Source organism: Kalmanozyma brasiliensis (genome assembly GCF_000497045.1).
Source record: "Kalmanozyma brasiliensis GHG001 unplaced genomic scaffold PSEUBRA_SCAF3, whole genome shotgun sequence".
NCBI classification, from domain to species: Eukaryota; Fungi; Basidiomycota; class Ustilaginomycetes; order Ustilaginales; genus Kalmanozyma; species Kalmanozyma brasiliensis.
In genome coordinates this window covers 1,055,361-1,082,777 of record NW_015961970.1, presented here as the reverse complement: position 1 = coordinate 1,082,777, position 27,417 = coordinate 1,055,361, and the positions used below count along the sequence as shown (strand labels likewise).

At 58.7% G+C, this 27,417-nt stretch overlaps 11 protein-coding genes across 11 annotated transcripts; 7 read left to right on the top strand and 4 right to left on the bottom strand.

Moving 5' to 3' along the window:
* Window positions 1–250: 250 nt before the first annotated feature.
* PSEUBRA_004269 (Thioredoxin domain protein) lies at window positions 251–736 on the top strand (the record flags this gene model as incomplete). The annotated part of the gene is made up of 1 exon (XM_016437822.1): window positions 251–736. The coding sequence occupies one exon, from the start codon at window positions 251–253 to the stop codon at window positions 734–736; it is 486 nt and encodes a 161-aa protein (XP_016291364.1).
* Window positions 737–1,154: 418 nt separating this feature from the next.
* On the top strand, window positions 1,155–2,846 carry PSEUBRA_004268 (6-phosphofructo-2-kinase; the record flags this gene model as incomplete). The annotated part of the gene is made up of 1 exon (XM_016437818.1): window positions 1,155–2,846. The coding sequence occupies one exon, from the start codon at window positions 1,155–1,157 to the stop codon at window positions 2,844–2,846; it is 1,692 nt and encodes a 563-aa protein (XP_016291363.1).
* A 123-nt stretch (window positions 2,847–2,969) lies between these two features.
* PSEUBRA_004267 (rRNA-processing protein EFG1) lies at window positions 2,970–3,974 on the bottom strand (the record flags this gene model as incomplete). Its single annotated transcript, XM_016437794.1, has 1 exon — window positions 2,970–3,974. The coding sequence occupies one exon, from the start codon at window positions 3,972–3,974 to the stop codon at window positions 2,970–2,972; it is 1,005 nt and encodes a 334-aa protein (XP_016291362.1).
* A 610-nt stretch (window positions 3,975–4,584) lies between these two features.
* On the top strand, window positions 4,585–7,557 carry PSEUBRA_004266 (Patatin/Phospholipase A2-related; the record flags this gene model as incomplete). The annotated part of the gene is made up of 1 exon (XM_016437816.1): window positions 4,585–7,557. One exon carries the CDS (start codon window positions 4,585–4,587, stop codon window positions 7,555–7,557), a length of 2,973 nt encoding a protein of 990 aa, XP_016291361.1.
* Window positions 7,558–7,872: 315 nt separating this feature from the next.
* PSEUBRA_004265 (Cyclophilin-like peptidyl-prolyl cis-trans isomerase domain protein) lies at window positions 7,873–8,572 on the top strand (the record flags this gene model as incomplete). The annotated part of the gene is made up of 2 exons (XM_016437823.1): window positions 7,873–8,356; window positions 8,436–8,572. 2 exons carry the CDS (start codon window positions 7,873–7,875, stop codon window positions 8,570–8,572), a joined length of 621 nt encoding a protein of 206 aa, XP_016291360.1.
* A 573-nt stretch (window positions 8,573–9,145) lies between these two features.
* On the bottom strand, window positions 9,146–13,432 carry PSEUBRA_004264 (HAD-like domain protein; the record flags this gene model as incomplete). Its single annotated transcript, XM_016437803.2, has 1 exon — window positions 9,146–13,432. One exon carries the CDS (start codon window positions 13,430–13,432, stop codon window positions 9,146–9,148), a length of 4,287 nt encoding a protein of 1,428 aa, XP_016291359.2.
* Window positions 13,433–14,576: 1,144 nt separating this feature from the next.
* Window positions 14,577–17,276, top strand: PSEUBRA_004263 (uncharacterized protein; the record flags this gene model as incomplete). Its single annotated transcript, XM_059465260.1, has 1 exon — window positions 14,577–17,276. The coding sequence occupies one exon, from the start codon at window positions 14,577–14,579 to the stop codon at window positions 17,274–17,276; it is 2,700 nt and encodes an 899-aa protein (XP_059321505.1).
* Window positions 17,277–17,828: 552 nt separating this feature from the next.
* PSEUBRA_004262 (uncharacterized protein) lies at window positions 17,829–19,517 on the top strand (the record flags this gene model as incomplete). Its single annotated transcript, XM_059465259.1, has 1 exon — window positions 17,829–19,517. One exon carries the CDS (start codon window positions 17,829–17,831, stop codon window positions 19,515–19,517), a length of 1,689 nt encoding a protein of 562 aa, XP_059321504.1.
* A 506-nt stretch (window positions 19,518–20,023) lies between these two features.
* PSEUBRA_004261 (RlpA-like double-psi beta-barrel domain protein) lies at window positions 20,024–20,515 on the bottom strand (the record flags this gene model as incomplete). The annotated part of the gene is made up of 1 exon (XM_016437798.1): window positions 20,024–20,515. The coding sequence occupies one exon, from the start codon at window positions 20,513–20,515 to the stop codon at window positions 20,024–20,026; it is 492 nt and encodes a 163-aa protein (XP_016291358.1).
* Window positions 20,516–23,431: 2,916 nt separating this feature from the next.
* PSEUBRA_004260 (AICARFT/IMPCHase bienzyme) lies at window positions 23,432–25,237 on the top strand (the record flags this gene model as incomplete). Its single annotated transcript, XM_016437813.1, has 1 exon — window positions 23,432–25,237. One exon carries the CDS (start codon window positions 23,432–23,434, stop codon window positions 25,235–25,237), a length of 1,806 nt encoding a protein of 601 aa, XP_016291357.1.
* Window positions 25,238–25,455: 218 nt separating this feature from the next.
* PSEUBRA_004259 (FAD-linked oxidase, C-terminal) lies at window positions 25,456–27,255 on the bottom strand (the record flags this gene model as incomplete). The annotated part of the gene is made up of 1 exon (XM_016437797.1): window positions 25,456–27,255. One exon carries the CDS (start codon window positions 27,253–27,255, stop codon window positions 25,456–25,458), a length of 1,800 nt encoding a protein of 599 aa, XP_016291356.1.
* Window positions 27,256–27,417: the final 162 nt, after the last annotated feature.

Genomic DNA, 27,417 nt, shown 5'->3' with positions numbered 1-27,417 from the left:
AAGCCAAGCTGCAGACGAGACGCGCCCCTGGACCCGAATTCGGTTGTCTCGGAGCATTGTTCTTGGAAGCGATGAGCTGTGCCTGAGATTTTTGAGACTGAGCCTTGCGTTTGGAACAGCTAGCTGTCTTGCTTGGCACGCTGTCTTGTAACATTACATCTCCCCCCTTCATGGACAGCCTGCTTGTCCCACCACAGCAAGAGCGATATCAATCTCATCTGCACACTTCGTCTCTCACAGTCGCCCCAGCATGCCTTCATCAACACGGTGGCTTGGCGCCATCGTGGCGCTGCTTGTTGCCGCAACAATCGCCATCGCAGGCACCCTCCCTGCCATCCCCGCCTTCGATCCCGTCGTCCCATCTCTGACGGACGGCAACTTCACCACTGCCATCAGGGACGACATGTGGCTCGTCGAGTTCTACTCTCCTTACTGCGGTCACTGCAAGCGTTTCGCACCCGTGCTCCACGACCTCGCCGAGTCCAACTTTCACCTTCGAGACTCGTCCAAGTTCAACATCGCGCGCGTCAATTGTGTTGCTCAGGGCGACCTGTGTACGCGCGAGAACATCGCCGCCTATCCTGCCCTCCACCTCTATCGTGGTGGCAAGTACCTCGAGGCTTACGATGGCGATCGCTCGTACGACGTGCTCGACGCTTATATCCAGGCACGAGCCGCAGATCATCGCAAGCTCCTGTCGCTCTCCTTTTCAGCGCACCACGCAAGGAATCATTGAGGCGGTGACGCCTGCTTACGCGGTCACATCCAGTCTACTGTATACCCATACTTCATGAGAGATGCGGGCCCTCCACCGCCTCAGCCCTCTTTAGTACAACACTCTTCCTCATGGATCTCCTTGCATTGCTTCAATGTGTCGCATTCGTGGTATAAATAGCGTCGATGAGCTGCCATCTCTGCCATCAGCTTTGAGGATTGAGTCGGCCCAATGAGCAAAGATCGTTGTCGACACCGATGAGCATGACTGTAAAATTTAAGCTCAATGTTAATGCACGTATCGCCTCCACAAACCCTATCTAGGCCTGTGCGTCGTCGATATCGCTTGCTCACACCACTTCAGCGGACATCACCACCTTCTCCATTGCATTTCCACAATATCGCGCACAACCACGGATTCCCACTACTAGCGCGCAACCATGGCGGCGCCGCTTTACACCACCGCTTCCGGTCAACTCTACCATGCTGGTAAGATCCTCATCGCCACTGTCGGTCTCCCCGCGCGAGGCAAGACGCATCTCTCGCACGCCATCGAGCGCTATCTCACCTGGCTCGGTGTCAAGTCCGGCTGCTTCTCCCTCGGCGACCATCGTCGCAAGGTCCTTGGCGGAGCCGACAAGATCCCTGCCGATTACTTTGTCGACGGTCCCAAGAGCGAAGAGACCGAAAAGCTCCGCAAGCGCATCCTCGATGAATTCGACGATACCGTCATCGACTTCTTCTTCCAACAGGGCGGGCAGGTGGTGGTATACGATGCCAACAACTCGGTGCAGAAGCGACGGTTTGAGATCCGCGAGAAGTACGGTAAGCTGGGCGTACACGTCATGTTCCTGGAGAGCATATGCACGGATCCCAAGGTGGTCGAGGCCAACGTACGGAGTGTCAAACTCAGCAGTCCCGACTACGTCAACTGGGATCCGGAGCAGGCGATGCAGAACTACTACAAGAGGATCGCAGGGCATGAAAAGACCTACGAGCCGATCGAAAATCCCAGCTTCCCGTACATCAAGCTCATCAACGTCGGAGAGCAGGTGGTGGTCAACAACATCCAGGGCTACCTCCAGTCGCGTATCGTTTTCTTCCTCATGAACATCCACAACCGGCATCGAACCATCTACCTCGTTCGCGCGGGCGAGGCGCTGGTCGAACACCTCTACAAGGCTGACGCCGATCTCTCCTCGCTCGGATGGGACTACGCCGACGAGCTGGCGCTCTTCATGTCGAACCTACGACGCAAGAAGGCCGGCCTTGAGCCCCTCCCTCGCCCCACTGGCGAAAAGGCCGCAACCACCGACAAGGACGATTTCATCGCCCAAGACAGCAAGCTGTTCGAAGTGTGGACCTCCCAACGTCGACGCTCCTCGCACACGGCCTACCCGCTCGCCGAAACAGGGTACAAAGTGATCGAGCGGTCGCAGCTTTCGGAGATGAACCCGGGCGTAGTCGATGGCATGTCCGTCGACGACGTGAAACAACACTTTGCCGACGAGTACGAGCGCAAGCTGCGGGAACCCTACTCGCACCGCTTCCCCCGAGCCGAGTCGTACCACGACCTGTCCGTGCGGTTGGAACCCATCATCTTTGAGCTCGAAAGGACGCGCAACGACGTGCTGATCATTGGTCAGTCGAGCGTGCTGCGGTGTCTCATCGCGTATCTACAGGGTCTGCAGCCGCACGAGATCCCAAGCATCCAGGTGAGGGAGGGACAGCTGATCGAGATCCTACCCCAGGCGTACGGCGTCAAGACCGAGGTGCACGATTTTTGGGATCCCGTCGCGAGAAGGCAGGAGAGGGACGCGGCGTTTGACGATCTGGAACAGGAAGGAGAGGCGAGTGCAGGCAAGAAGAATCTGGTGCATATCAACGATGTGGTTATGACGAGCGATTCGTCTGTCGCAGAGACGGCAGCGGCGGTGGTGGGAGGCGCACAACAGACGCAAGCGGGTGGCACGCATGGGAAGTCGCCGGCAAGTTTGCAGTGGGCGAGAAGGCGGAATAGCTCAGGAAAGAGCCCGGAGGGTATCAGAGCAGACAGGGAGGCGATTCGAGAGCTCGAGGCTCAATTAAGAGAGAACCAGATCAAGGAGCAGTCGGAACGACCGAATCTGTAGGCACCACCTTCGCGTAGACTTCTCGCCCTACCTTCATGATATCAGAACAGTCACTCACGGAATGCCGTGGGATTGCTGTGGAACGGTGTCATGTGGATGACGTTGCGACGGATGTTCGTGAGGCTACTCTTCATCGTCCGAGTCTTGAGCAAAGAAATCATCGCCCTTGACACCTCCTGCCTGCGTCAACTCTTCGTCGCTGTCCACTCGCTCGTCATCCTCTTCGTGTTTGCGCTTGTTCTTGCCGCCCTTGCCCGACTTCTTGTCCGTCTTCTGCGTGCCGCCTGTCTCGGCTGGCTTGGTCGTGCTACCATTCGCCAATTTCTTCAACGACAGATCCTTACTGTTCAGCTCCACCTCCGGCTCGTTGCTAATCTCGCCCCCCTTCATTGCCTTCCTGACCCTCTGCAAGTGCTGATACGCACTCTGCCTGCTCTTGTCCTTCTCCTTTGCATCTGGCACCACCGGTCCCTCATCCGCATTTGGGAACAACGCAACATACCTCAGCTCCGCCGGATATTGCACCACGTACTGCAGCAGCTCTCTCAGCGACTTGAGCAGCTTCTCCAGCTCTCCCTTGGACATCTTGGACTCCTTGACCCTCTGACTCTTGTACCCCTCGTCATCGTCGCTCCCCTCGCCTTCCGAGTCCGACTCCTGCGCCGCTTTGCCGCTCTCCAGCCGGGCCAAGTTGCGCTTGCACCTCGCGATGCGGCGCACCAGCTTTTGTCTCTCGACAAACTTGATCCGGTGATACCGCGTCGCTCGCGACTTTTCTACTTGCTTGTGCGATGCCACCTCGAGATCGGCCTCGAGAGACTTGAGTCGACGCTCCGCCTCGATCTTGGTGCCGGGTGCAAGGTTGGGTTTGGCGAGCAGACGTTTTGTTTGACGGATGGACGACTTGATCTTGGATGCACCCGGGAGGCCTGAGGACGGGCCTGAGGATGCGGACTTTTCGAAGAGCTGCTTCTTGTTCGGTGCTTGAGACTTTGGCTTGGATGAGGAGGCGCCGTTGGAGGTGGAAGGGGCCGATCGCTTCTGGTACGGTTTGGTATTGGTTCGCTTGGGCGAATCTGAGGCCTCTGCGCCTAGTATGGCGGCTTTGCCTTTAGTATCCTTCGGCATGATGAGAGTCGGCTCGGGCAGATGTGCGGCAGATGATGTTGAGGTGTAAAGGACGAAAAGATGCTGCTCCAACGTTGGTTGTTTCAAGGGTCCTCCTCCAGCCTGGAAATTTTCGAAAAAGTTGCAGGTGGAGCATCCCGATCCGTGACCCGATTTGTGGCATATAAAAGCTTAATAAAAATAGAATTTTGGAAAACCGGTTGCGGGGAGCGACGCCGTGAAAAGCGGAAAAGGAAGCGAGCAAGCAAAAGCGTCGATGACGCAGTCAAGCTGCATGGATCCACGCAGCGTCCAATCTCATGCACATCCCCTCGCTGTGACAGCTTTGTTGGGACCGGACGAGGCCCTAGCTCGCTCGCTCGTCTGCGTGCAAGTCACACACCTCTACAACAGCACCCTCGCCGCTCTTCCCATCACCCGCCATCCTACTACAAGCATCACATCCTCGTAGCATCAAGCTGGCTGGCAAGCAAGACGCAACGCTATGTCGTAACACCGCAACCGCTCTCTCCAAGAACAACTACAGTAGAATCACATCGAGTCCCGGACAGCAACTCGTACGCTCAAACGCATTCCCTCTCTCTGCCGGCTCTGTTCCTCCTACATCAACATGACCTCGCTCTTTCGACGTCGTCAACAGCCCAGCCCGGCTGCACTCTCCACAAAAGGCAACCCTGTCGAGAGTGCAGTGGCATCCTCTTCATCCACACCGCCTGGTACGCTAACACCATCACAGGATTCCCGCTCGAGGTCCCGCAGCCAGCCCACTAGCGGCCCAAGCTCAGACAAGTCCAATGTCAAGACCATGGGCAAACGCCGGCGTAGCCTCGGCAACCTCCTCTCTCCCAGCCTCTTCCCTCGCACACCGGAAGAAGAGCTCGATCCACTACTCACCGCAGAGTATGTAATCCCGGAGCATATCGAAGCCTTTCGCGAAGCACTAGCCACAGATCTTGGACAGCAAGAGTATCAGCCCAGCTCATCCTCGCAGATCACCGGCTCATCGTCATGGAACGTCTTTGGTTATACTGACGCCGCCAAGTCGCCGACAGAGAACGGCGAAGGAGGTGCAGCTGCTGGCCCGATAGCGTCCCTCATGGAGCCCAAGTCACCCCACATGGCCCGACCATCCGGTACACAGGTCTCCAATCCCCGCAAAGTGGGCAGGATCGCAGCTGCATCCGACTTTGCGCCCATCCACGAAAAGGTTTCGCGCAAGGGCAAGAAGACCAGCATCGTCGACTCCGGCACCCGCGAAGGCTTCATTTTCCACACGCTCCGCTACCCGCTCCTGCTCATCATCTTCCTCATCATCGGCCTGGAGTTCTTGCTGTATGTCATTGTCCGCCAGCTCGTCAACGTGATCGAGTACACCATCGCCTGGCGGGGCACCAAGGGTCAGCTCCGCAAGCGCATGCGCTCCGCAGACAACCACACCGAATGGAAGGAAGCCGCGCTGGCACAGGACGAGTTCCTCGGCTATGAGAGATGGAAGACCGAAGACGGCAGCGGCTTCTACGATTGGATCCTCGTCAAAAAGGTCAAGTCGTCGCTCAAGAGCTTCCGCGAGAAGGACGATGCGGAGAACTTGCTTGGCGTCCTGGACCTCTGTTTGCGCAACAACTTTGCCGGTACCGAAAACTTCCGCCTCTACTCGGAGACCTACTTTGGGTCCAAGTATCTCGTCGAGAGCTACCTGGCCGAGATCGAGACTTCGCTGGCATACATTCAGTCGACGGACAAGGTGTCGCTCGAGACCAAGCGAAGCTTCTACCGCACCGTCAGCAAGAACTTGGGTCGCAGCGCACTGTGTCTGTCCGGCGGAGCCAGTTTCGGGTACTACCACATCGGTGTCGTGCGTGCACTGCTCGATTCGAATTTGCTGCCCAAGGTGGTGACAGGCACCTCGGCGGGTGGACTCATCGCCGCGCTGACATGCACTCGAACCGACGCGGAGCTGCGACAGATGCTCGTCCCTGCTCTGGCCGACCGCATCACCGCGTGCGAGGAACCCTTCTCGGTCTGGGGGCGACGTGCCTGGTCCACCGGTGCGCGCTTCGACACGGTCAAATGGGCCGAAAAAGCCTCCTTCTTCACCATGGGCAGCATGACGTTCAAGGAAGCCTACGAGCGCACGGGCAAGGTGCTCTGCATCTCGGTCATTCCCGCCGACCGCCATTCGCCTGTCAAGCTTCTCAACTACATCACCGCCCCGGACTGCGTCATCTGGTCCTCGCTGCTGGCGTCCGCTGCGGTGCCAGGCATCCTCAACCCGGTCTGTCTGATGCAGAAGCGCAAAGGTTCGCGAGAAATCGTCCCGTGGAACTGGGGACATCGATTCAAGGACGGGTCGCTTCGAGTCGACATCCCGCTGCAAGACCTGCATGCGCTGTTCAACGTCAACTACCCCATCGTCAGCCAGGTCAACCCGCACGTGCATCTCTTCCACTTCGGCTCCAAAGGTTCCCCGGGTCGCCCGACCGCGCATCGCAAGGGCAAAGGTTGGCGTGGCGGCTTCATCCTCTCCGCCTCGGAGCGCATTCTCAAGCTCAATTTGGCGATGAACTTCAAGATCCTGCGGGACCTCGATCTGCTCCCCGCCATTTTGGGGCAGGACTGGTCGAGTGTCTTCCTGCAACGTTTCGGCGGTGCGGTGACGATCTGGCCCAAGACACGGTTCTGGGACTGGGTGCGTATCCTGTCCGATCCGGACCGCAAGGAGTTGACGCGCATGATGCGGGTGGGGCAAGGTGTGACGTTCCCCAAGGTGCACATGATCGAGAACCGCATTCGACTGGAGCGGGCGATTGAAGAAGGTCGTAAGGCGTGCCGGCGGGCATCGCGGGCCACCAGCGGTGGCAAGGAGCGTTCGCCGGTCAACCCGCTACAATCGCTGGATCGAGCGTCGAGGACGAGTGGCGAGAGCATGACCCGACCCCGTGTCGGACCGCAGAGCGCAACCAGCCTGCCGAGCGACACGGACAACGACGATTTCTTTTCGAGCAAGGAGGTGGCTGCGTTTACCAAGGTCGCAGGGGCCGTGCTGAGGAATGGCGACTCGGCGGTGGGTACTCCGAACAGCGTGGGTCAGATGGAAGAACCGCCGTCGCCCAAAAGTGGCGCGTCGAGACCCAAACCGTACCCGACGTACTCGCGATACCTCATCGACTCGCAGGGATCGACATCGCGCGCAGCAGACCATCCCGAGGAGCAATCGGGCCGAGCGGTGCGCGAATGGCTCGACCGCAGCCAGGGCGATCCCGAAGACGCGGTGGATCTGGAGGACGAAGAAGGAGGGTCGCAGATGCCGTTCATGTCTGCCGCGGCCCAGTCGGAGGGTGTACGTCGCAACGGCAACGGCAGGGACGCCAGGGGGAGGATGCACCGGCCGAGCTTCGGGTCGTCCCCCGTACAGCATCGGTTGCGACAGTGGCATGGGAAGAGCAGGCACAGCTGGGACGACAGGGGGCAGGAGTTCGAGGAGGACGAGGACGAGGTGCCTGAAGCCGAGGCGGACGATGATCGTGGGATTTACGAGAGCAGTAGTGCGGATGAGAGCGATCCTGCCGATCGAGCGCAGTAGGCATTTCATCCTCCATTGACATCTTCGTGATGCGCTTACACACCATTATCTGGACATCGCATAGCATTTCTTTACATGGGTCGAGCTTGATGAATGTATGAGAGAAGGATGAGTTCCGAACGCTCGGAATGAAGCTCGAGCTGACAGCTCGAACGAAAAAGTCCCGCGCGAGAAAAAAGGCGCCAACCAACACCCAGGGCAAGAGACGCGCGCTGTCAGATGGGCCGTGCAGTGCGGAGTTGTCCATTTCCCGCTGTCACTTGGGTTCATTTCTTCCCTTCTTTTCCCCCATCACCTCGAACAATCGGCGTCAAGATGAAGTCCGTTCTGTCGCTCACCTCGTTGCTGACGCTACTGGCGGCGATTGCGGTGCTTTTGGTCACCATGCCCTTCACCAGCGCCTCGACGCCCGAACCCGTCGTCACGCACAAGGTCTACTTTGACATCAGCCACGACAACAAGGATGTGGGGCGAATCACCCTTGGTCTGTATGGCAACGATGTGCCGCGCACGGCCGAAAACTTCCGTGCCCTCGCCACGGGTGAGAAAGGATTCGGCTACAAGGGCAGCAAGTTCCACCGCGTCATCAACAACTTTATGATCCAAGGCGGCGACTTTGAGCGCGGCGACGGAAGGGGAGGCTACTCGATCTATGGTGGCAAGTTCGACGATGAAAACTTCAAACTGAAGCACACGGGTCCCGGAGTGCTCAGCATGGCCAACGCCGGAAAGAACACCAACGGCGCCCAGTTCTTCATCTGCACCGTCCAAACCAGCTGGCTCGACGGTCGACACGTCGGTAAGTACACACATCCCACCGAAGACGAATGAAGAAAGAAAGAAATGCTGATGAGATTGACTTTCGTTGGAGAACACAGTCTTCGGTCGCATCATCGACGGAATGGACGTGGTCAAGTACATCGAAAACGTCCCCAAGGGGTACGGCGACAAACCCGTCCACGACGTCATCATCAAGGACTCGGGCGAGCTCGAAAAGGTGAAGGACGAACTCTAGGATTCCCCCCTCCCTTCCCCAACGATCAACTCTGAGCCTTCCACCCAGGGTCGGAGGCATCAGAAACCCACCCTCTCCATTCCATGCTGTCAAAAGAATAGCTGTATTGAAAATGCAAACATCTTTTCTTTTGCCTTTTGTGTGAATAGGCCCCGGCAAAGGACGAGTATGCCTCGCCACCTCTGATTGGCAGCACGCCGACGCCCGCACTGGTCGAACCCACGTCGTCTTCTTCGAGCGGCTCGGAAGGGCAAAGGGAGACCAAGAGCAGCGGCAGCGAATTCTACTTCTTCCTCCTCCTCCTGGCCGTGGTGATTGCTGCCGTGGGCGTGTTTAAGCTGGGTGGCGTGGAGAAGACCAAGGCGCACGTGCGCGCCATGTTTGGCCAGGTGAAGGGACGAGTGGGTGGTGGGGGGAGTGGATACTCTCAGGTCAGCGGGTTGCCACGCTAGATAGGTCGGTGGTTTTTCGCATGGACAACGTCTCGTATTGGAATGCATTTGCTTCGATCACGCCTGGCTCAGGCTGTGTACAGGTTTGACCGCAGAAGTTGGTTTGCAAATTGGCTCGCGATCAACCGTCGTCCGCCTCGCATTCCTCGATCTTCCGCCGAACCACCTTCTCCGGGCGCCACCACCGCAGCGTCAGACTGTTGAGCACAACGCTCGTACTGCTAAACGCCATGGCGAGTCCACTGAGTGCCGGTCCCAGCCGCACGCCAACACCCACCAGCGCACCGGCAGCGATCGGGATCAGGCAGAGGTTGAACACGAACGCCCACGCGAAGTTGGTCCAGATCTTGAGGTAGGTCGCGTTGGACAGGCTCAGCAGCAGAGGCAGCGACAGCAGCGGCGAGGTGCGACGGAGGAGGATAAAGTCGGACGACGAGTGGGCGATCGAGCTGCCGGAGCCGAGGGCGATGCCGAGCTGAGCAGACGAGAGCGCGGGCGAGTCGTTGATGCCGTCGCCGACGAAGCAGACCATGCGCTGCTTGGTGGAGGATCTTCGCCACCAAGGTCTGGTCTGTTTCGAGGAAGGAGGCGCAGATGCAGATTCGGCATCACGCTGCGTGGCGGGGAGCTGCAGCCGCTCCACCCACTCCTTCTTTTGCACTGGAAGCACTCCGGCTACTACGTGAGAGGGGTCGATGCCGACCTGAGAGGCGACACCTTTCGCCGTGGCCTCGTTGTCACCGCTGACCATCCAAATCTCTGCGCCGAAGCGCTGCTTCAGGTGCGAGATCACCCAGCCAGCTTCTGGGCGAATCACGTCGCTGATCGCGAGGGCAAGACTGATCTGTCCGGCATCTGGGGCTGCTCGGTAGCCGACGTAGACCACACTGTTGGCAGCGGCTGCCCACTCTTCCTCTGCTTTCCAGAGCGAGGCGTCCATCCGCGAAGAAACGCCCTGGATCTCGTCCATGAGCCTCTTGTTGCCCACGAGCAGCAAGAACGTAGAGCCTTCGTGATCGAACGTGGCTCGAATGCCCTTGCCAGCCACTTCAGACACGTCTACGAGCTTCGGGAGAGGCGAAGGCTCTTCAGCCGTCGGCGTCTCCTGATTGAGCCGCTCGGCGACAAAGCCGCGCACAGCCCCTGCGTAGGGATGCGTACTGGACTGCTCGACCAGATCAACGCAGCGCAGCAGCGTCTCCTGAGTCATGCCGCTTGCCTGATCCGATTCGTTGGAAGCCCTTTCAAAGGCAGGAGCGAATCGAGACGAAGTGACCTTCACTGCTTCGCCCTTTGTAATTGTACCCGTCTTGTCAAAGACAACGACCAGATCGGCGCTTCCCCGTGCTGCTGCACTTGCCGCTCGGAAAGCCTCCCCTCCTCCATTGACCAAGATGCCGTGCTTAGAAGCTAGTCCGATGCCCGCCAGCTGTGATGTCGGAGCGGCAAGGCCGATCCCGCACGGGCACGCGACCAGCAAGCACGAGATGCCGAATTGCATGGCCCACAACAGCTTCGCCCCCGGCTCTCCGTAATGAGGCACATTCCTTGCTTGCCATGATTCGAACAGCGCTCCTGAATAGAGCAGCAACGTCCACAGGATGAAGACGGCCAACGAGATGTAGACGATGATTGGGACGAAGACGCCCGTGATCTTGTCTGCCAGCTGCGCAATGCTCGCTTTCTTACCAGCAGACTCTTGAACGACGTCGAGGATGTCATCGATCATAGACGATCCCGGAAGCACCCCGACCCGCGCGAAGATTGCCGTGGGAGAGACGTTGATGGTGCCGGCAAAGACAGGATCGCCTACAAGCTTGCTGACTGGCCGAGCTTCACCAGAAAGACTGCTCTCGTCCAGCAAAGCCTGCGCGTCTTGCGTACTCGCTGGCGTGCCCGCAAAGGTTCCGTCCAGCGGCGGCGATGAACCGCACGGCACCAGCACAAAGTCCGAGATCTCGAGCATATCCACGTCCACCACCTTGGTCTTGCTCTGAGCCAGGTTCGTCGGGTCAAGGACGAGGTAAGCGGTGGAGGGTTTCATCTTGCTCAGATCTGCCACCGCGTCACCCGTCTTTTTCTTGCTGATAGATTCGAGGGCTCGTCCCAGCAGGATGAAGAATACGAGAAAGACAGATGCTTCGAAGTAGGTCATCCCCATCTCGTCCTGCATCGATGCCTCGTCGTCGCTTGTGTGCATTTCGAGCGGCCGAAACGTCATCTCATCCGACGGGGGGCGACATGCGTCGATGAGGAGGAAAGCCAAGGAGGACGTATACGCGACGAGCGTGCCCAGGGCCACGAGGACGTCCATGTTGCCGAATCGCAGCAAGCGGTCCGTCCAAGAGCGCCCGCGCTTCCAGACCGACGAGAGACTGCGCCAAGCTTTCTTGAAAAAGATGGATCCCACGCCGAATTGAATCGGAGTAGAGATGATCCACATGGCCACTTCGCCTTTGGTGGCAGAGCCTACCACGTACCGGGAGAGATAGCGGCGCAGGGTATGGTCGAACGGCAGCAGGGGCGCGACCATGGAAATCACGAGCGTCGGAACGGCAAAGAGCGCAGCGATGCTGAGGCGGAGCAAGAGATCTCGAAGCTCTTTGCGCGCCAACACGGCCGATCGAGAGGCAAGTGACGCTGGCGGCGCGTAGCAGGCTTCGAAGGCCGGATCGAGCTGATTGATCCCGACCAGCACGTCTCGCAAGCGGATGGTCGAGCCTGCGCCGGAGGTGTAGCTGAAGCTGATGGACGGGTTGGCAAGGCTGAAGTTGGCAAGATCCTCGTCGTCGATGTCCATGTCTGAGGCGTGTTCCCGCTGCTTGGTATCGAGGTAGTTGCGCACCTTGTCAACACAGTGCTGGCAGAACATGCCCTCGATCTTGATTCGGACTGATCTTTGCGAGTCCTTGTTCTCGCCGGACCCATCCGCTGCATTGACATCGGAAGATGACTGGTTGCCCGGGACGTGCTGTACGCTGAGCAGCTCGGCGTCAAAGCCAATATCTTCCATCTCGCCGACGACAGCCTGAAGTCGCTTCTCCACCTCGGCCTTTCCGATGGTCTCGGTGGAGCTTGCCGCGAGCTTGATGTCGGCCGACTTGGCCATGAGATGGATAGACGTTTGCAGGATCTTGACGACCTCTTTCGGGTTGGTTTCGTCAGCAAACGATTCGAGAGCTGAGGTGATGCTTTGCACGCAGCTTGCACATGTCATCCCCGAGATTGAAAGCTTGGCGGACCAATGTGAGTCTACCTTTTCTGGCTTCGTTGTAGCTTTTCCCTTTGCGGGTTCCGTCTTGACGAGTTGCACATCGAAACCGCAGTCCTCGATGGTCTCGATGACCTTGTCTATGGCAGATGGCTGTGTCGTCACGGTGGCCGAAGCGGACATCACATTGACCTGGACCGAATCGATCGAAATCGAGGTCTCTGCTTTCAGGGCTTGCGTGATGGACTGCGCGCACGACGCACAAGTCATGCCGCTAATTGATAGCGTCGCTACCACCCTCGCTTCTACATGGATGGAGTCATCCTTGCGTACGCTAGCCGTCGCATCTTCTTCGATGCCATGCGCATACCCTTCTCGACAAGCCTGGCAATACTGGAGATGCTTGCGCCAGCGATCTGACTGCAGTCGAGCTCGATCTTGGTCGGCTGCGTAGGAGCGAGAGAAGGCGGAGCGCAGAGTGGACCCGAGCGATGAAGAAAAGTGGGCGAGAGTGGAGGCGGGCTGTGGTGCTTCGTAGCTTGTGCCCAATCGGTCGTGCTGGGAGGGACTGGAAGCAGACTGATGTGCGGTGTGATGATCGTAAACATCAGGCGCATCCAGGACGAAGTTCAGCGCATCTTTGTACTTGCGGTGTGAAGGCGCCACAGATACGAGTTTGGAGCGCAAATGGTCGACAGGAAAGCCATCCTGAGCGAGAAACGAGGCGATCTCCTTGACGATCCGCGTTGCCAGCCTCGAAACAGTCCTGCTTTCGTTGCTGCTGCTGTTGATGGTCGTTCTCGCGTTGGCTCGGTGATAGGCAAGAGAGATGACGAGATCAAAGTTGACGCTGCGATCGATGAGGGACGTGTTGATGTTGCTGATGCGAGTTCGAGATGCTGCATCGATGTGTACGTCCGAGACGAGATGGGAAAGGTGTGAGATGCAGGAGGGACAATGGATGTTGGGGCATACGGCTTGCACCCTCACGACGAGATCTGACGATGCCTCGCCTTTGCGTGACGTGACATCTGCTTTGCCGGAGGCGGAGCGGGCCTTGCCGCGCGTGACAAGCTTGCGGTCGCCTTCCCCCAGAGTCACGTCTATGGCGTTGTATGCAGTACGGGATGCTGCCGGTCGTGCTTGGATCAAAGGGCGACGCTCCTCCTCTATCTCTAGCCCTCGCGGTGCCGTCATGATGATGTGCGCCCTGTGTGACTGTAGAGAGGGCCCTGAACCATGTTCCCAGAAGCGAGGGTGAGAACGAGGGTGATAGTAGAAAAGATGGGGGCGGCGTCTGAGGCAGTGGTCATGGAAGCAAAGCTGCAGTGCCGTGATCCAAATCTCGCGTAACCTGAACGGTGATTTTCTTTGCGGATTCAGGGTCCAGCTCGGAGTGCTCCGACGTGCTGAGTGTCAATCGTGGGAACGCCTCGACTCCCCTTCCTTCGTCGCTGACAGCCTCGGAATCGTGCCGGCACTGATGGCAGGCTGCGTGGGATTGAGCGATGTCACAGGTGAGCCTCAGGCCTACTTTCAGTGATCTAGTGTCGTGACAGGCAGCAGCGTCTTACCAAATGTGATGTTCGTGAAAGATGTTCGGCGCTTTCGGCCTTTTTCGCCAATCTAGCCGATGTCTGGGAAATATTTCTAGGATCTCAAGATCCTGTCTCTACTTTCTTCTTGACATCGACGACACTATCAACAACGATCATGACCTCGAAGCGATGACTTTGCGGTCTCGACCGGCGACGCAGGTCTCGTCATACTTCAATCTGACCTGATTCGCTGCTTGCTTTGCTCGCGTTCGCTCTCAGGGTCTCGTCTGTAGCAAGACAAAGGGAACGAGCTCGGGCAGCTGGACCGGCCGAAAGGTTAAATTTTTGACTGGCTCTGCAACGGAAAAAAAGTGTCGACAGCGCATGACGGCCTTGTGCAGTGCATGTGCTCTTCAAAGGCTGCTGCACTTTGCCTCGAATCCAGGGATCGACGATGCGCACACTCCATCTGACCCCGTCTCGACCCTCGCACCTACCCTTGTTCCGTCTCTCATCATCTCTGATCTCGTTCGCACGGCACGGCACAGCATAGCATCGCATCTCGGCATACCTCTCCTCACCGGATCCTTCTTGTCGCATCAAGGCTCGTCCACCTCAGATCCAAGCCGCACTTCTCATCGACGATCCACGCTTTCCAGGCCGGTTTGCACACTCTCGGACCATAATCGTCGTACATAACATGAACCGCTCAGCATAGGAGGCTTCTACATCGACGGACTCCCTGCAGGGGCAAAGCCACCTGGCCGAATCGTTCAAAGGAGCCTGTCGGTCTCGTCTCCTCGATGACTCGCGGCAACGGTCCATTCGATCCGCAAAATGGGGTCTCGCCAGAGCGAAATGGAGAGGTCGGCATGTTGAAGCCCGCATGGCCCCAGTTCGATCTCACTCCCGAAGTCTTTCGCCGCTTCATGACGTATGAAAGCGCTTTTGCTTCCGACGACATCCCTCGATCGGCTTCGTACCATCTCCTCAACAGCGCATCGAACAGCGCTGGAACCGATGCTCAGCTTGCCTCAAGCTTTGTCAGCACTCCCGGCCAGGCCCAAGGCGCAGGTCGACGCCTCATCCGAGGGGTACCAAGGAAGGCTGACGCCAACGCTCCCACATCCGCCTCGTCAGCCAGACCGGCGCCTCCCGCCCATAGTGCATCCTCCTCAAGTGTCCCAGCGCAACCTCATTCGGCGTCTCATCCTACTATTCCGCAAATGCAGTCCGATTCGCTCGCCTCACAGTCGCTGGCGCAGTACTTTCAGCAGCTCAAAGTTTCAGCCAAAGCGCAACGTCCGTTTACATCACAAAGCTCGGCACCATCCCAGCCGCAGATTCAACAAGAGGACGTCGAGAGTCGCATCACTAACAGCCCTCCAAGCTTCAACTTCCCTGCTCTGCCCGTCATTTTGACGGACGACGGCTACAATCACCGTCACCGTGCCGCGCAATTCATCTTGCTGTACAGCCAACAGGCAAACAGCGAAGAGCTATCCCTGTGCAAGCGGCTGTCCTTGCCACTGCGTCGAGATGCCTCTGGCCTCTTCAAACCACGTAGCCGCGGCAATTCAGCATCCAGAAGCAAAGCAAAAGGCCGGCCTGCCGTGGAAGGCACCGCCCGCTCCTCGCAGGACGATGGCGAGAGCGTTGGCTCTCACGACCACTCGCACAACGCTTCCGGTGACGAGAGCGACCACCTCGACTTTGAAGGCTGTCACTCGGCTCATCTTGGCAACAACAAGAAGAAGCGCAAGAGCAGTCGTTTCAACAGCCCAACGTCCCTCCTCGCAGCAACTCCCGACAAGAGCGTGCAGGTGCCCCCTCTCGACACCAACCCTAGTGCCACGTTGGCTTCTTACGTCAGCGTCCCCGCCGAGAGCGCCACTCGTGGTCGGGTACTTGCCGACAAAACCAACACAGTCCACCAAAATACTGCTCGAGCCTCACGTCCCACCGAGAAGCCAAAAAGCGTTCTTCCTGCACCATTTGAGCCGTCCTTCCTCCGTCGGGATCCAGTCTGGCGTCCTCCACCAAGGCAGACCATCGGTGACAGGCACAGAGATGCGATTCGCAAGCGCATGCGGCTCCGGCTGGCACCCATCCTGCAGCAGCGCAAGCTCGACAGGGCGCAGGAAGTAGCGCGAGTGAGTGCAGAACAGCGAGCGAGAGCAGAGGCCATCGATCAGCAAGCCAAAGCCCATGCGGATGCCCAAGTAGCGGGCGTCCCCGTAGAGAAAAGGATCCCGCCCAAGCGCACTTCGAAAGCTGGAAAGAGAGCCCAAGCCATTCGAGGCGGCAATGCGTCTGCTAATCCCCTCACGATCGCAGAGATTCGCGCAAGGGCTGCCGCTGCGGCCGGAGGTCCCGCGAGCAGCTCGGCTGCAGCAGCGAAGAGCAAGCCGGCACCCGCGCCAAATAGCACGACGTCGTCCCGCGTCGCCACCCGAAACTCGTCACCGACGCCAGCCAAGGACCTAGGTCCCGCGGTCTCAAGGTCTAGTTCCGTCGTGGGGCCTCCCAGGATGGAACGCAACCTCTCCAGCATCAGCGCTGCCACGTCGTCCAAGATCGCACTTGCGTCGCCGTCCAAACCCGCACCAGCATCCGATTTTACTTTCCGAATGTCATCAGCCGTCACTATCCGTCTTGGCGAAATGCGCGCCCAGCTCGACGCTGCAACGCGCGAGCTCTCGGACACGACGCTGTGCGAGGACCCGCGCGGCATCGTCAAGGCGCTCGGCGAGTCGATGTACCTGCCGCAGACGCAGAAGGCGTCGTCGCAGGCGATCCAAAAGACGATACAGCACCAACATCATCCGGACGTCCCTGGTAGGGTGACTAGCGAGCAGCGGCCGCAGATCAACACTTCTGAGGCCGTTCCATCAGCGGCTGCGATCGCGCCTCGACCGCAAGACAAGGCCCAGCAGGGCAGGAGAACATCTTCGTCGGCAGTGCACAGGCCAACCCCGTCGCCCGCATCCACGACCAAAAAGACCAATGGTCGGCACAAACCCGCCTCGCCCGCACACAAGCACACGGCCGCATGCAAGCACGGCCACGCTCCACCAGCGCCCGGCACCACCTCTGCGCTGTTCACCGACGCCGACTGGATCTGTCTCTTTTGCGAGTACGAGCTGTACTACGGTGCGCCGCCGCTGATGCTTCGTGCATGTCGCAACCGCAAGAAGCTGGTTGAGAAGAAGAGTCGATCGGTGGGTGCGCGGAAGAAGGCCAGTGGCAAGGCTCGGGGATGCGAGCACACGTGTCACGATCATGCGAGCGTCAGCGACGATTGCCACCACCACCACGATCACGAACACGAACGCGGACACGGCCATGGCCACGGTCACGAGCGCGAAGGACGTAGAAGCGGACGCCATCCAGATCGGCCGCCGAGAGAAAAGCGAGAGGGCGAACGCGACCGTTGCGACTGCGGCAACTCGATCCACTCTAGCGACTTTGACGACGATGATCAGTCGAGTACCTGCTTCTGATTAACCAACCCTTAGCATCAACAAAGCATTGCATTGCCCCCATCTCAGCATAACATCATACTCGCATCCATCCTGCATTGACTTCCATACCACACGCATACACATTTCTTCGACAGCAATACAGCTTTTGCATTCACACAAGGCCCTGAATGCGCGGCTTAGACGTGAGATCGCACGAAGACCCGCATCGGCGCACCGAGCTAGTGGTCGCCCGCTGAAAACACTGAAACCAAACTGAGAGCACGAACAGATGCATGAGCTCACGAAAAGAGAGTCTGCATGACACAAGACAAAGGACGCTCTCTCCGTGGAGACCATGGCGACTTCATCCCCACCACGCCTCGTCCTTTCGATCAGTCACATCTTCGCCCTTGCACCTACTTTCTTCCGCTTTGTAAGCCTCACATTCTCTTTCTTCAGATCGAGGGTCGACTCTCTCGCCCTTAGGTGCGCTACTGCGCAGAAACTGGCATCCTTATATCTACCGCCTTCCGCTCTTTCATCTCCTTCCTATGCTCGTCGCTGTTCGCAAGCACTTCTCTCCTGACGACAATGGACCAGTCGCAACCCCTGCCACCCGTCCCGATCTCCCTCCTACAGACTCGCCTCGGCCCTGGCGTCACTCTCCTCCAGCACCTCGACATGCTTAGGGCAGGCCTCGAGCCTTATGCTTTCCAGACCCACCGCGCACCTGACCCCCCAAAGCTCACCCCGAACCAAGGTGGTATTCACGTCACCCCACGCGAACTGATCGTCGACCACGGTATCAAGGAGATTCTTCAGGATAAACTGAAGCTGATTCATCAGTACCTCGGCGACGCTCGTATTCTGCCACTCTACCCCTATCCCGAGTTCGTCGACCGCCGCATCAGCAACGAGGCCGGAGTACACGACCTCACCGTCATCCACAGCCTCGCGGGCACCATGCATATCCTGGAGGCGATCCGATCCATGGCGCAGCGACCCAACCTTGACGCTGCCCGACGTGATCACCCGCTGATCCGTCTTTTTAAGGACGTCGAACGGTTCTCCTTCCAATCCGGAGTCCAGCAACCTGGCAGCTGGAAACCTCCAGCCATGACCCCCGCTCAGGTTGGCCGAGTGCTCAACCGGGGTCGCGCCAACGCAGACTCGGTCCCCTCTTCCACACTCAGCGACGAGGCCATCAAAACCATCACCAAGGAACTTAACAAGTCCTTCGGTGCCACGCAACCGGATCTTGAGATCATCGCGACCACCCGATACGAGCACGCTGAGGGGTGGACTGACACTACGGACAAGTCGGTGCTCACCATTGAGCTCAAACGGCAGAGCAACCTCAACCCAAAGATTGTCAACGCCGCCGTTCAGCCGGAATCATGGTACCATTCTACCCACGCTGCGAAAGTTCGACAAGGAAGGCTGCCCGTCCGAGAGGCGTACGCTCACCGCCTGATCGCTGAAGAGGAGGTCTTCGACAACTCTACGGATGGCTTCAACCAATGGACCTCGCAGGAGTGGAAGTACATGATACAACGCGCACACCAATGGGGTGTCACCTCCTCCGCCGTCTCTCTGGTTCCAATCAAACTCGACCGCCAGGCCGATCGTCTTCAGACTAGTCAGGACGCGAACATCACCACTATCGATGGAGATTGGTCCTTCGAGCTTTTCCGCCCCACCCACTACCTGGCTGCTGGCCGCCCACCACGTCATCATCCAATCAACGCCGAGATCTATGCTGTCCTGACCATGCTCAACATGGAGGCCGGCCCCGCCAGAGAAGACAGTTACGCGGAGGTAGCTCGGCAGGTTCATACGGCGATCCGTCCCTATTTGCCAAACAACCAGGTCTTCGGCGCTGGTCCTAGCCAAGCCACTGAACCCGCCAACACCAGCACCAACGACTCACCCCTTCGCCAACTTCGCAGCTCTACGTCTCGGAATGCAGCACCTCCTTCCTCGGACACCGCTCTCGAAGCAGACATCCGACAACTGCTCCTCCCGGCCCCAGCCGGCTTCGCTCACCCCTTCTCTTATCGGCTCCGTCGACAAATCATCCACTGGGGCATTCACCGTCGATCCAATCGCGGCCGTATCGATCCGTTTGCTACCGTACGCAAACTCGTCCAACCGTATCCGATCCTCAATTGTCTGTACATTCCGATGGAAGATGTGGAAGACCACGAAGAGAGGCAATCTGAGCAGAAACTCTACCTTGCTCCCACGCAAGAAGACGATGCGGCCCTCACACGCCCCTAGTGTCGTTGTCTCACATTGGCAACAATCACGGAGATTCTTGTGCTGAGAGGCGTTCGAGATGTCATACGCATGCCATTTTCTTGAAAAGCAATCCATTTCCCTGCACATTCCCACAAGACTTAAGTGGCGCTAGCTGAGACCTGAGCTCACATGGACACCTGTAACGACACACCGAGCTTCGAACTTATGAAGGTCCACGACCACAGACAGACACCATGAGCTATCGAAAACCAGTTCTGGATTACACGAGGCAAAGAGACAAAAGACGTTCTCCCCGGGAGAACGTGGGGCGCAGCGATGCAGCCGGTGACAGACCGGCGCGCGCGCGTGGATATACAACGGGGGATGAAGAGAAACGAAAGGCGGGCGCAAGCGCTCGGTAGATGTGAGAAGGGGTTCGGTGACGTGAGAGGAGGAAGAGATCCAATGCTAGACCGGGAGGAAGGATGCTTGTTGCGAGATGGAGCTTGCGAGCGGGCTGCCGCTTCGCTTGGCCGATCGGCGCTTTACTTCTTGTTGATAAGCTTGAAGTGAACGTTGTTGAGGACACCCTGGTTGAGGTTGGCCAGCTTCCTGAAGGACCCTCGGGTAATATCGAAGTGTCCCCACTCGCACGATTCGCAGTAGTCGACGATCTTGACCGACACCATCTTGCCGTTGTAGTGGAGGTGGACGGTGTCACCACAGCTGCCGTAGCCGCCGTTCTTCTTAACGGCGGCAATGTAGGAGTTGTCGTTGGGGGTGGGGCCGCCGCAAGCGGGGTTGTTGAGCTGACCGCCACCGTACCAGGTGACCTTGCCGTTCTTGGCAACGAAATCGCGCTTCTCGTTCTCCTCGTCGGTGCTGGTAGAGCGAGCAGCCATCTCGACGTGGCGCGCCTTGCGCTCGAACGAGCGCTCGCCAAGGACCGAAAGACCAGACTCGTTGGTGTCGATGGCCGCGGCGGAGACAGCGACGGCGGCCGAGAGGAGCGTCAGGACGGCGGTGGTGAACTTCATCGTGCTGAGATTGGGCGAGGATGTCGAGAGAGTAGACGGGTGGTGGTGGGAGGACAGGAGCGTCGTACAGATGATGTGGATTGTCCTTCAAATAGGATTGTGCGTTTGTCGACAGGGGGCGTGAAATGAATGTGATGCAGCGGGTGATTCGGAAGGCGAGCGCACAGGAGGTACCAGACTTCAATGAGCGCTGACTGACAGGGGGGAAAGTGGAGAGTGAGTGGAGAGAAGATCGCTGAACTGCGCAAGGCTAGAGGAGGGGATGCGAAAACTGGGGTGGTGATGGTTGAAGAAGGGGCAAGTGTGATGAGCGCAAAAGAGGGTACAGACGTGAGCGGAGTGATAACACAGGGCAGGACGGAGGATCCGAAAGAGCGGTGAGCAGAGGGAGGAGGGAGCAGATGGCAGAGACCGCAGAAGGGGAAATGTCTCACTTTTGCGCTGAGACCTCGAATCTTCTTCCTGAATCACAGCTTCTTCGCCACGAAAGCGGTCTTGCGCACTCGCTTCGTTGACCGGCGGCGTATCTAACGAGAAAGGGCTTGTGTTTGTTCACAAGTCCCGCTTGTCAAAGCCCTTTCATGGATTGCGCGATGCAGAGCGCCCACCAGATGAAGTCAAGAAAACTCTTTGACCTTTGCGCAGCGGATCAGCGCAGCGAGGCTATGCATGGTGTCTGCGCTCAGGCCGCCGGCAGTAGACGGGAAAGCGAGGACTATCAGGGGTGCTCGAGCGTGGGAGCGACTTCTGCGCAGAAGAGGGTCGATAATGCTTTGCGCAGCTCAGCGCACGGAGGGCGGGCACACGGCCAGGGACAAGCGAGAGACGGACAAACAATGGGCACAAAAGCACAGGCGAAGAGAAGGCAGAACGTTCTCTTCCACGGCTGTCCCTTCCTCCCGCAGCTCTTTGTCATGATCGCTCCTTTCCCGCTACACGCAAGCTGCCTTCAGGGGCTCTCAGAAGACGCTTTTCGGCATGGTCACGGCAGCTGCATGGATCGACAATACATCGTCACATGTTGTAGCTGTACACACTAGGACAGTGCAGCAGCCTCGGAGATGTTGGCTGGGTCGGGGTCGTAGGGATGCCGGGCACGGCCTCGGTGAGAGAACAATCTGCCATCCCCATTGCTGCGTCGAGAGGCCAAAGCGGCGCAGGCGGCGCAGAAACAGAAAGCTCTCTGCGCAAGCGACGCAGATCATCATGCGAGCGGGCTGCAACCGAGCTCTGTTTTTTTCAAGAGCAGACCGGTGTGATCTGCGAAGGGCATTTTTGGCAGATCACAACACAAACAAGGCGCAAAAGCACGCGTTGCGTGACAACGGCAACCGGCCAGCGGTCGAGCACGAGACGGCGGGCCAGGCGGTCGGCCAGCGGCGGCTCCACGTTCGCCTCCCGAATCCAATACCATTTTCCAGCCCAAATCGAATTCAAATTGAAATTCTTCTTCAAATCATCTTCTCGGCCTCGTGCCGTTCCCGCATTCAGAGATGGGCAGGCAACATCAGCTCTGCCGTTGGCTGCTGCGACTCAACATCCAGCCGTGTGGTCAGCCAGATAGGCGAGCTGCAGGCCCTCGCTCGATCAGACAAGGGCGTGCAGCATTGTGTTCCACCAGCCTCCAACTCAGACGAAATTTCGACGCCGTCCATGGCGCTCCCGTCGATACTCCTCGTCAAAGTCGCCGGCATGCGGCCTTTCAACATCTCTGCTTCTACGGATGCTTCGCTGATGGCATGAGCTCGACGACCAAGAACGGACGAGCGTTCCTGTCGTGTCAGACGGCTGACGATGCTCCGTGCTCGTGATTGGTGTACTCTCTTGCGATCAGGGCGGTTGAGAGCGACCGCATCTCGATCCAGACACCACCATCAGATTGCATCTCGCTTCTAATTCGCTCGATGGTGCTCGTCTGGCTGGAGTGCGCGACTGGGATCACCTTTGGTGCGACTGCCTCACACTCGAACGGGCTTCTGAAAGAAATGTCGCCGGACGGGAGACCTCGACGGCGTTCGCTTGGTTCCCACGTTGGCTTCCCGTGATAAGTTAGCGGCCATCTTGTTCGCCATCTTGAGCGGGGCAAACCAGAGACCCTGCCAAGCGAAGGCCAGGGTCTCACACGAGAAGAGCTCTCACTGAGACACACCCTCAAAATTTCTTCCTGAAACGGCGTTTCTCCTCTTGACGTCTCGTTCCGTCCGGCCCATCTCTGCGTCGTGAAAAGGTGACATCTTCCACGTGTGAACCGCTCTTATCGCACGATCCGTAGGCAGTCGGTCGTGTTATCGCCGATAGTGTCTTGGGGCTGATCGCCTGTAAGCCTCGTCGAGTCAACTGGGCAGGCCATCACGGACACCTTTATGAACGCAGCATCGCTTGTTGCCGACCTCCATTCACGATGGGTGAACCAGCTCCCTGGTCAGAGACGGTTCCTGTTCATCGCTCGATACATCGAAGCTCGGTCGATTGCTTCGTTATGTCGCCTAGAAGCATGCTTCAGCCACGAAGGTCTTCTTCGAAACTAGAAAGAACGAGGCAAAATACCGGCCACGAAAATGCATATCGGGCAGAGCAGGTCACCGCCCGATGCTAGCGATCTTGGCATTATCGGGCCCCTTCTGCGAGCACAAAAAGCTTGTTCTGAGCGTGGGGAGCGTCGGGCTGCATCTCGCGTCAAAATTTGCGGTCCGTGATTGGGCGTCTCCAACCTTTTTTCATGGTCCCTGAGCCCGCCGAGTTAAAATCAAGAAGAAAGTGATTGCAGCAGGCCAACGAGAAAAAAAGTTGTCCGCTTGCTCCTGCGCAGCCGCACGGACTTGTGTGTGGGTGACATCGGAAGCATTCCGCTTCGTGACGCAGTCTTCTCACGCCATCCATCACACCTTCCACACACTCGCAGAGGAATTGCCGATCATGTCTGCTTCTCAACCCATCGCCATCCTCTCGGTCTACGACAAGACGGGCCTGCTCGACCTTGCCAAGGGCCTCCACAGCCTCGGCGTGCGTCTGCTCGGCTCGGGCGGCACCGCCAAGCTCGTCCGCGAGGCAGGTCTCCCCATCGGTGATGTGTCCGACATCACCAAAGCGCCCGAAATGCTCGGCGGCCGCGTCAAGACACTGCACCCTGCTGTCCACGGCGGTATCCTCGCCCAGACCGGCAAGTCCTCTGATGTAGAGGACCTCAAGAAGCAGAGCATCGAGCCCATCGACATCGTCGTCTGCAACCTGTACCCCTTCGAGGAGACGATCGCCAAGGAGTCTAAGCCCTCCATCGCTCAGGCCACCGAGGAGGTCGACATCGGTGGTGTCACGCTTCTCCGCGCTGCCGCCAAGAACCACGAGCGCGTCTGGGTGCTCTCGGACCCCAAGGACTACACCAAGTTCCTCGACAACTACGGCTCGAAGGATGCCGAGGCTGCCAAGGCCAACCGCAACGTCCTCGCTGTCAAGGCCTTCTCTCAGACCGCCCACTATGACGAGGCCATCAGCAACTACTATCGCCAGCAGTACGCCGGTCTCGCCTCCAAGTCCACCGATGTCGTTCAGCAGCTCCCGCTCCGATACGGTGCCAACCCTCACCAGAAGCCCGCCCAGGCTTTTGTCACTGCCGGCGAGATGCCCGTCAAGGCGCTCTGCGGCTCGCCTGGCTACATCAACTTCCTCGACTCGCTCAACGCCTGGGCGCTCGTCCGTGAGCTCGCCGAGGCCACCGGTCTGCCTGCCGCTGCCAGCTTCAAGCACGTCTCGCCCGCCGGTGCCGCCGTCGGCGTTCCCCTCAGCGATGTCGAGGCCAAGGCCTTCTTCGTCGACGACCTCGGACCGCTCTCTGGTCTCGCCACCGCCTACGCCCGCGCTCGTGGTGCCGACCGCATGTCGTCTTTCGGTGATTTTATCGGTCTCTCCCACCCCGTCGACGTGCAGACCGCCAAGATCATCTCGCGCGAGGTGAGCGACGGTGTCATTGCTCCCTCGTACGAGCCCGAAGCGCTCGAAATCCTCCAGAAGAAGAAGGGCGGCAAGTACTGCGTGCTCCAAATCGACCCCCAGTTCCAGCCATCCGACGTCGAGACCCGCACCGTCTATGGCGTTCAGCTGCAGCAGCGCCGCAACGACGTCAAGATCACCAAGGACCTCTTCACCAACGTTGTCTCCGAGAACAAGACCGTTCCCGACGGCACCCAGCTCGACCTCATGGTGGCGACGCTGGCACTCAAGTACACGCAGAGCAACTCGGTGTGCTACGCCAAGAACGGCCAGGTGATCGGTCTAGGTGCAGGCCAGCAGTCGCGCATCCACTGCACAAGGTTGGCAGGCAGCAAGACGGACAACTTCTGGCTGCGCCAGCACCCGCGCGTACTCGGCTTGCCGTTCAAGAAGGGCACCAAGCGACCGGAAAAGTCGAACGCCATCGATCTGTTCGTCGAGGGCACCGAGAACCTGTCCGCGGAGGAGAAGGCGGAGTGGGAGGCCATTTTCGACGAAGTCCCCGCCGCGCTCAGCGCAGAGGAGCGCAAGGAGCACGCCAACAAGCTTTCGGGCGTTGTATGCGCCAGCGACGCCTTCTTCCCCTTCCCCGACAACGTGCACCGCGCCAAGAGGAGTGGTACCAGCTTCATCGTTGCGCCTGGCGGATCGGTCATGGATGATGCCTGTGTGGCGACCGCCAACAAGTACAACATTGTCGTCGTCAGGACCAACCTCCGTCTCTTCCACCACTAGAGCGCGCGCTCGCATTCATACCTTTTCCCCAACTTTCTGTCTTTCCCTTGTCCGCTTCCCTTCCCGTCCCAGTCTTCTCCAGTCACAGCTCAACGCTTTCTTCTTGTAGCCAACTTGTCTTCTCGTTCAACATGCAGTACAGTTTCTCGTTCCTCACACACACTCTGATTCCGACACGATCGTCACTCGGAACGGCTACGATTCTGACTACGAGTACACTAATGAACAGGGGTGAAGTCCGGCGTGGGGTACAGCTTGCCGGGGTTCAACAGATTCTTCGGATCCAAGGCCAACTTGATGGCCTTCATGACCCTCACCGTTCCTGCGGGCAACTCCTTTTCAAGGTACTCGATCTTGCCCATTCCCACGCCGTGTTCGCCCGTGCAGGTGCCCTGGAGTTTCTGGGCGCGTTCGCAGAGCCTACCGACCACATCGGTAGTGATCTTGGTCTGTTCGGGGTCTTCGGCGTTGAAGGGGATGAGGGCGTGGAAGTTTCCGTCGCCGGCGTGGCCTACGATGGCGGTCTCGGTAAGACCGGATTTCTGGAAATCCTCCTGGGACTCGCGGACGAGACGCGGAAGGGCCGAGATGGGAACGCACACGTCGGTCGTCCACACCTTGACGCCAGGTGCCTCGTTGGTCGATGCCACAGCCCACAGCGCCGCTTTGCGTCCCTCCCAGATCTTTCCCGCCTTCACCTTGTCCGTTTCAAACTCGACACTCTCTTTCTTCGCACCGAACTTGACCGATGCGCGAGTGATGGCCTCTTTGGCTTCCGCGACCGCGGCCTCGCCTCCCGAGAGCTTGAAGAAGAGCGAGTCCTTCTCGTCATACGTCCGCCCACACAGGTTGGACTTGTTGATGGTCTGGATCATCTTGTAGTCCAACAGCTCGATGCACTGGACGGGGATGCCGGAGAGGAGCACCTCGTTGACCGTCTGCGAGGCCGCTTCCACATTCGGGAAACTGGCAACGGCCACGGCGTCAGCAGGCATCCTGGGGGCAAGACGCAGGGTGACCTCCGTGACGATGCCGAGGGTGCCCTCGGCGCCAACGATGATCTTGCCAATGTCGAAGCCAGCGGAAGACTTGCGCGCACGACCACCACCACGGGTCGAGATGACTTCGCCGTTGGCAAGGACGACCTTCATGTCGAGGAAGTGCTCGCCTCGGGCGGTACCGTAGCGAACGGCGTTGGTGCCCGAGCAGCCGGTGCCGATCATACCACCGATCGTCGCGCCCGGTCCAGGGTCGAGCGGGAAGAAGAGCTGTCCGCCGTTCTTGTCACAGTAGTGGTTGACGTTCTCCCACCCGATACCCGCCTGAACGACAACATCGCCGTCCTCAGGGTGGAACGCGAGCACCTTGTCCATGCGGGACATGTCGATCGAGATGCCTGCGAAGGGGGCGACGTAGTGACCCTCGAGACTCGTTCCGCCCGAGAAGGGCACGATGGGCATGCGGTACTTGTTCGCAATGCGAATGACGGCCTGCACGTTGGGCGTGTCGCGTACGTAGACAGCAACGGACGGCTTGGTGCCCTCGGACGAGCTGCGGTGTCCGTTCTCGTCGAGACCACGGCGCTCCAGCTCGTCCTCGTCGGTCGTCACATGGTCGTCCCAGTCCTCGCCCTGAGACGTGAAGTAGGACTTGAGCTCCTCGATCGCAGCTTCGAAATCCTGCTTGCTGCCGTAGGAGAAGGGGAGGCGCGGCTCGGCGAAGGGGTAACCTTCCGAGCCGGGCAGGTCGGTGGGACCGTCGAGGCTGATCTTGTTTCCCTTGGCGCTGGATTGCTGCGACAGGTGGTACGCGTTGGCGCCGAGGCCGAGTGCGAGCAGACCGAGACCAAGATTCCTCGTGTTTGAAGCGCTTGATGCGGATGTTTGGGCGCCTTGAGCGGACGAACTGTTTTGTCGACGAGCAGAAGAGGACATGAATCGACGAGCAGGGGCAGAGGTACCAGACAGGCTCCTCGCCGCTCCGAGTGCTCGCGATGTGATACGTTGTGTTGCCGTCATCGTTGCTCTTGTCTACTGGAGGGATGGGGAAGGAGTTAGGGGGAGACAGATGTTTGCAGGGACCCAGGACCCTTAAGAAGGAAGGAAGTGGCGAGCGTTGACGGCCGAGCCATTGTTCTCTCCCACAAAAGGCTTGGCCGGCGAGAGGTGCGCGAGGAACGG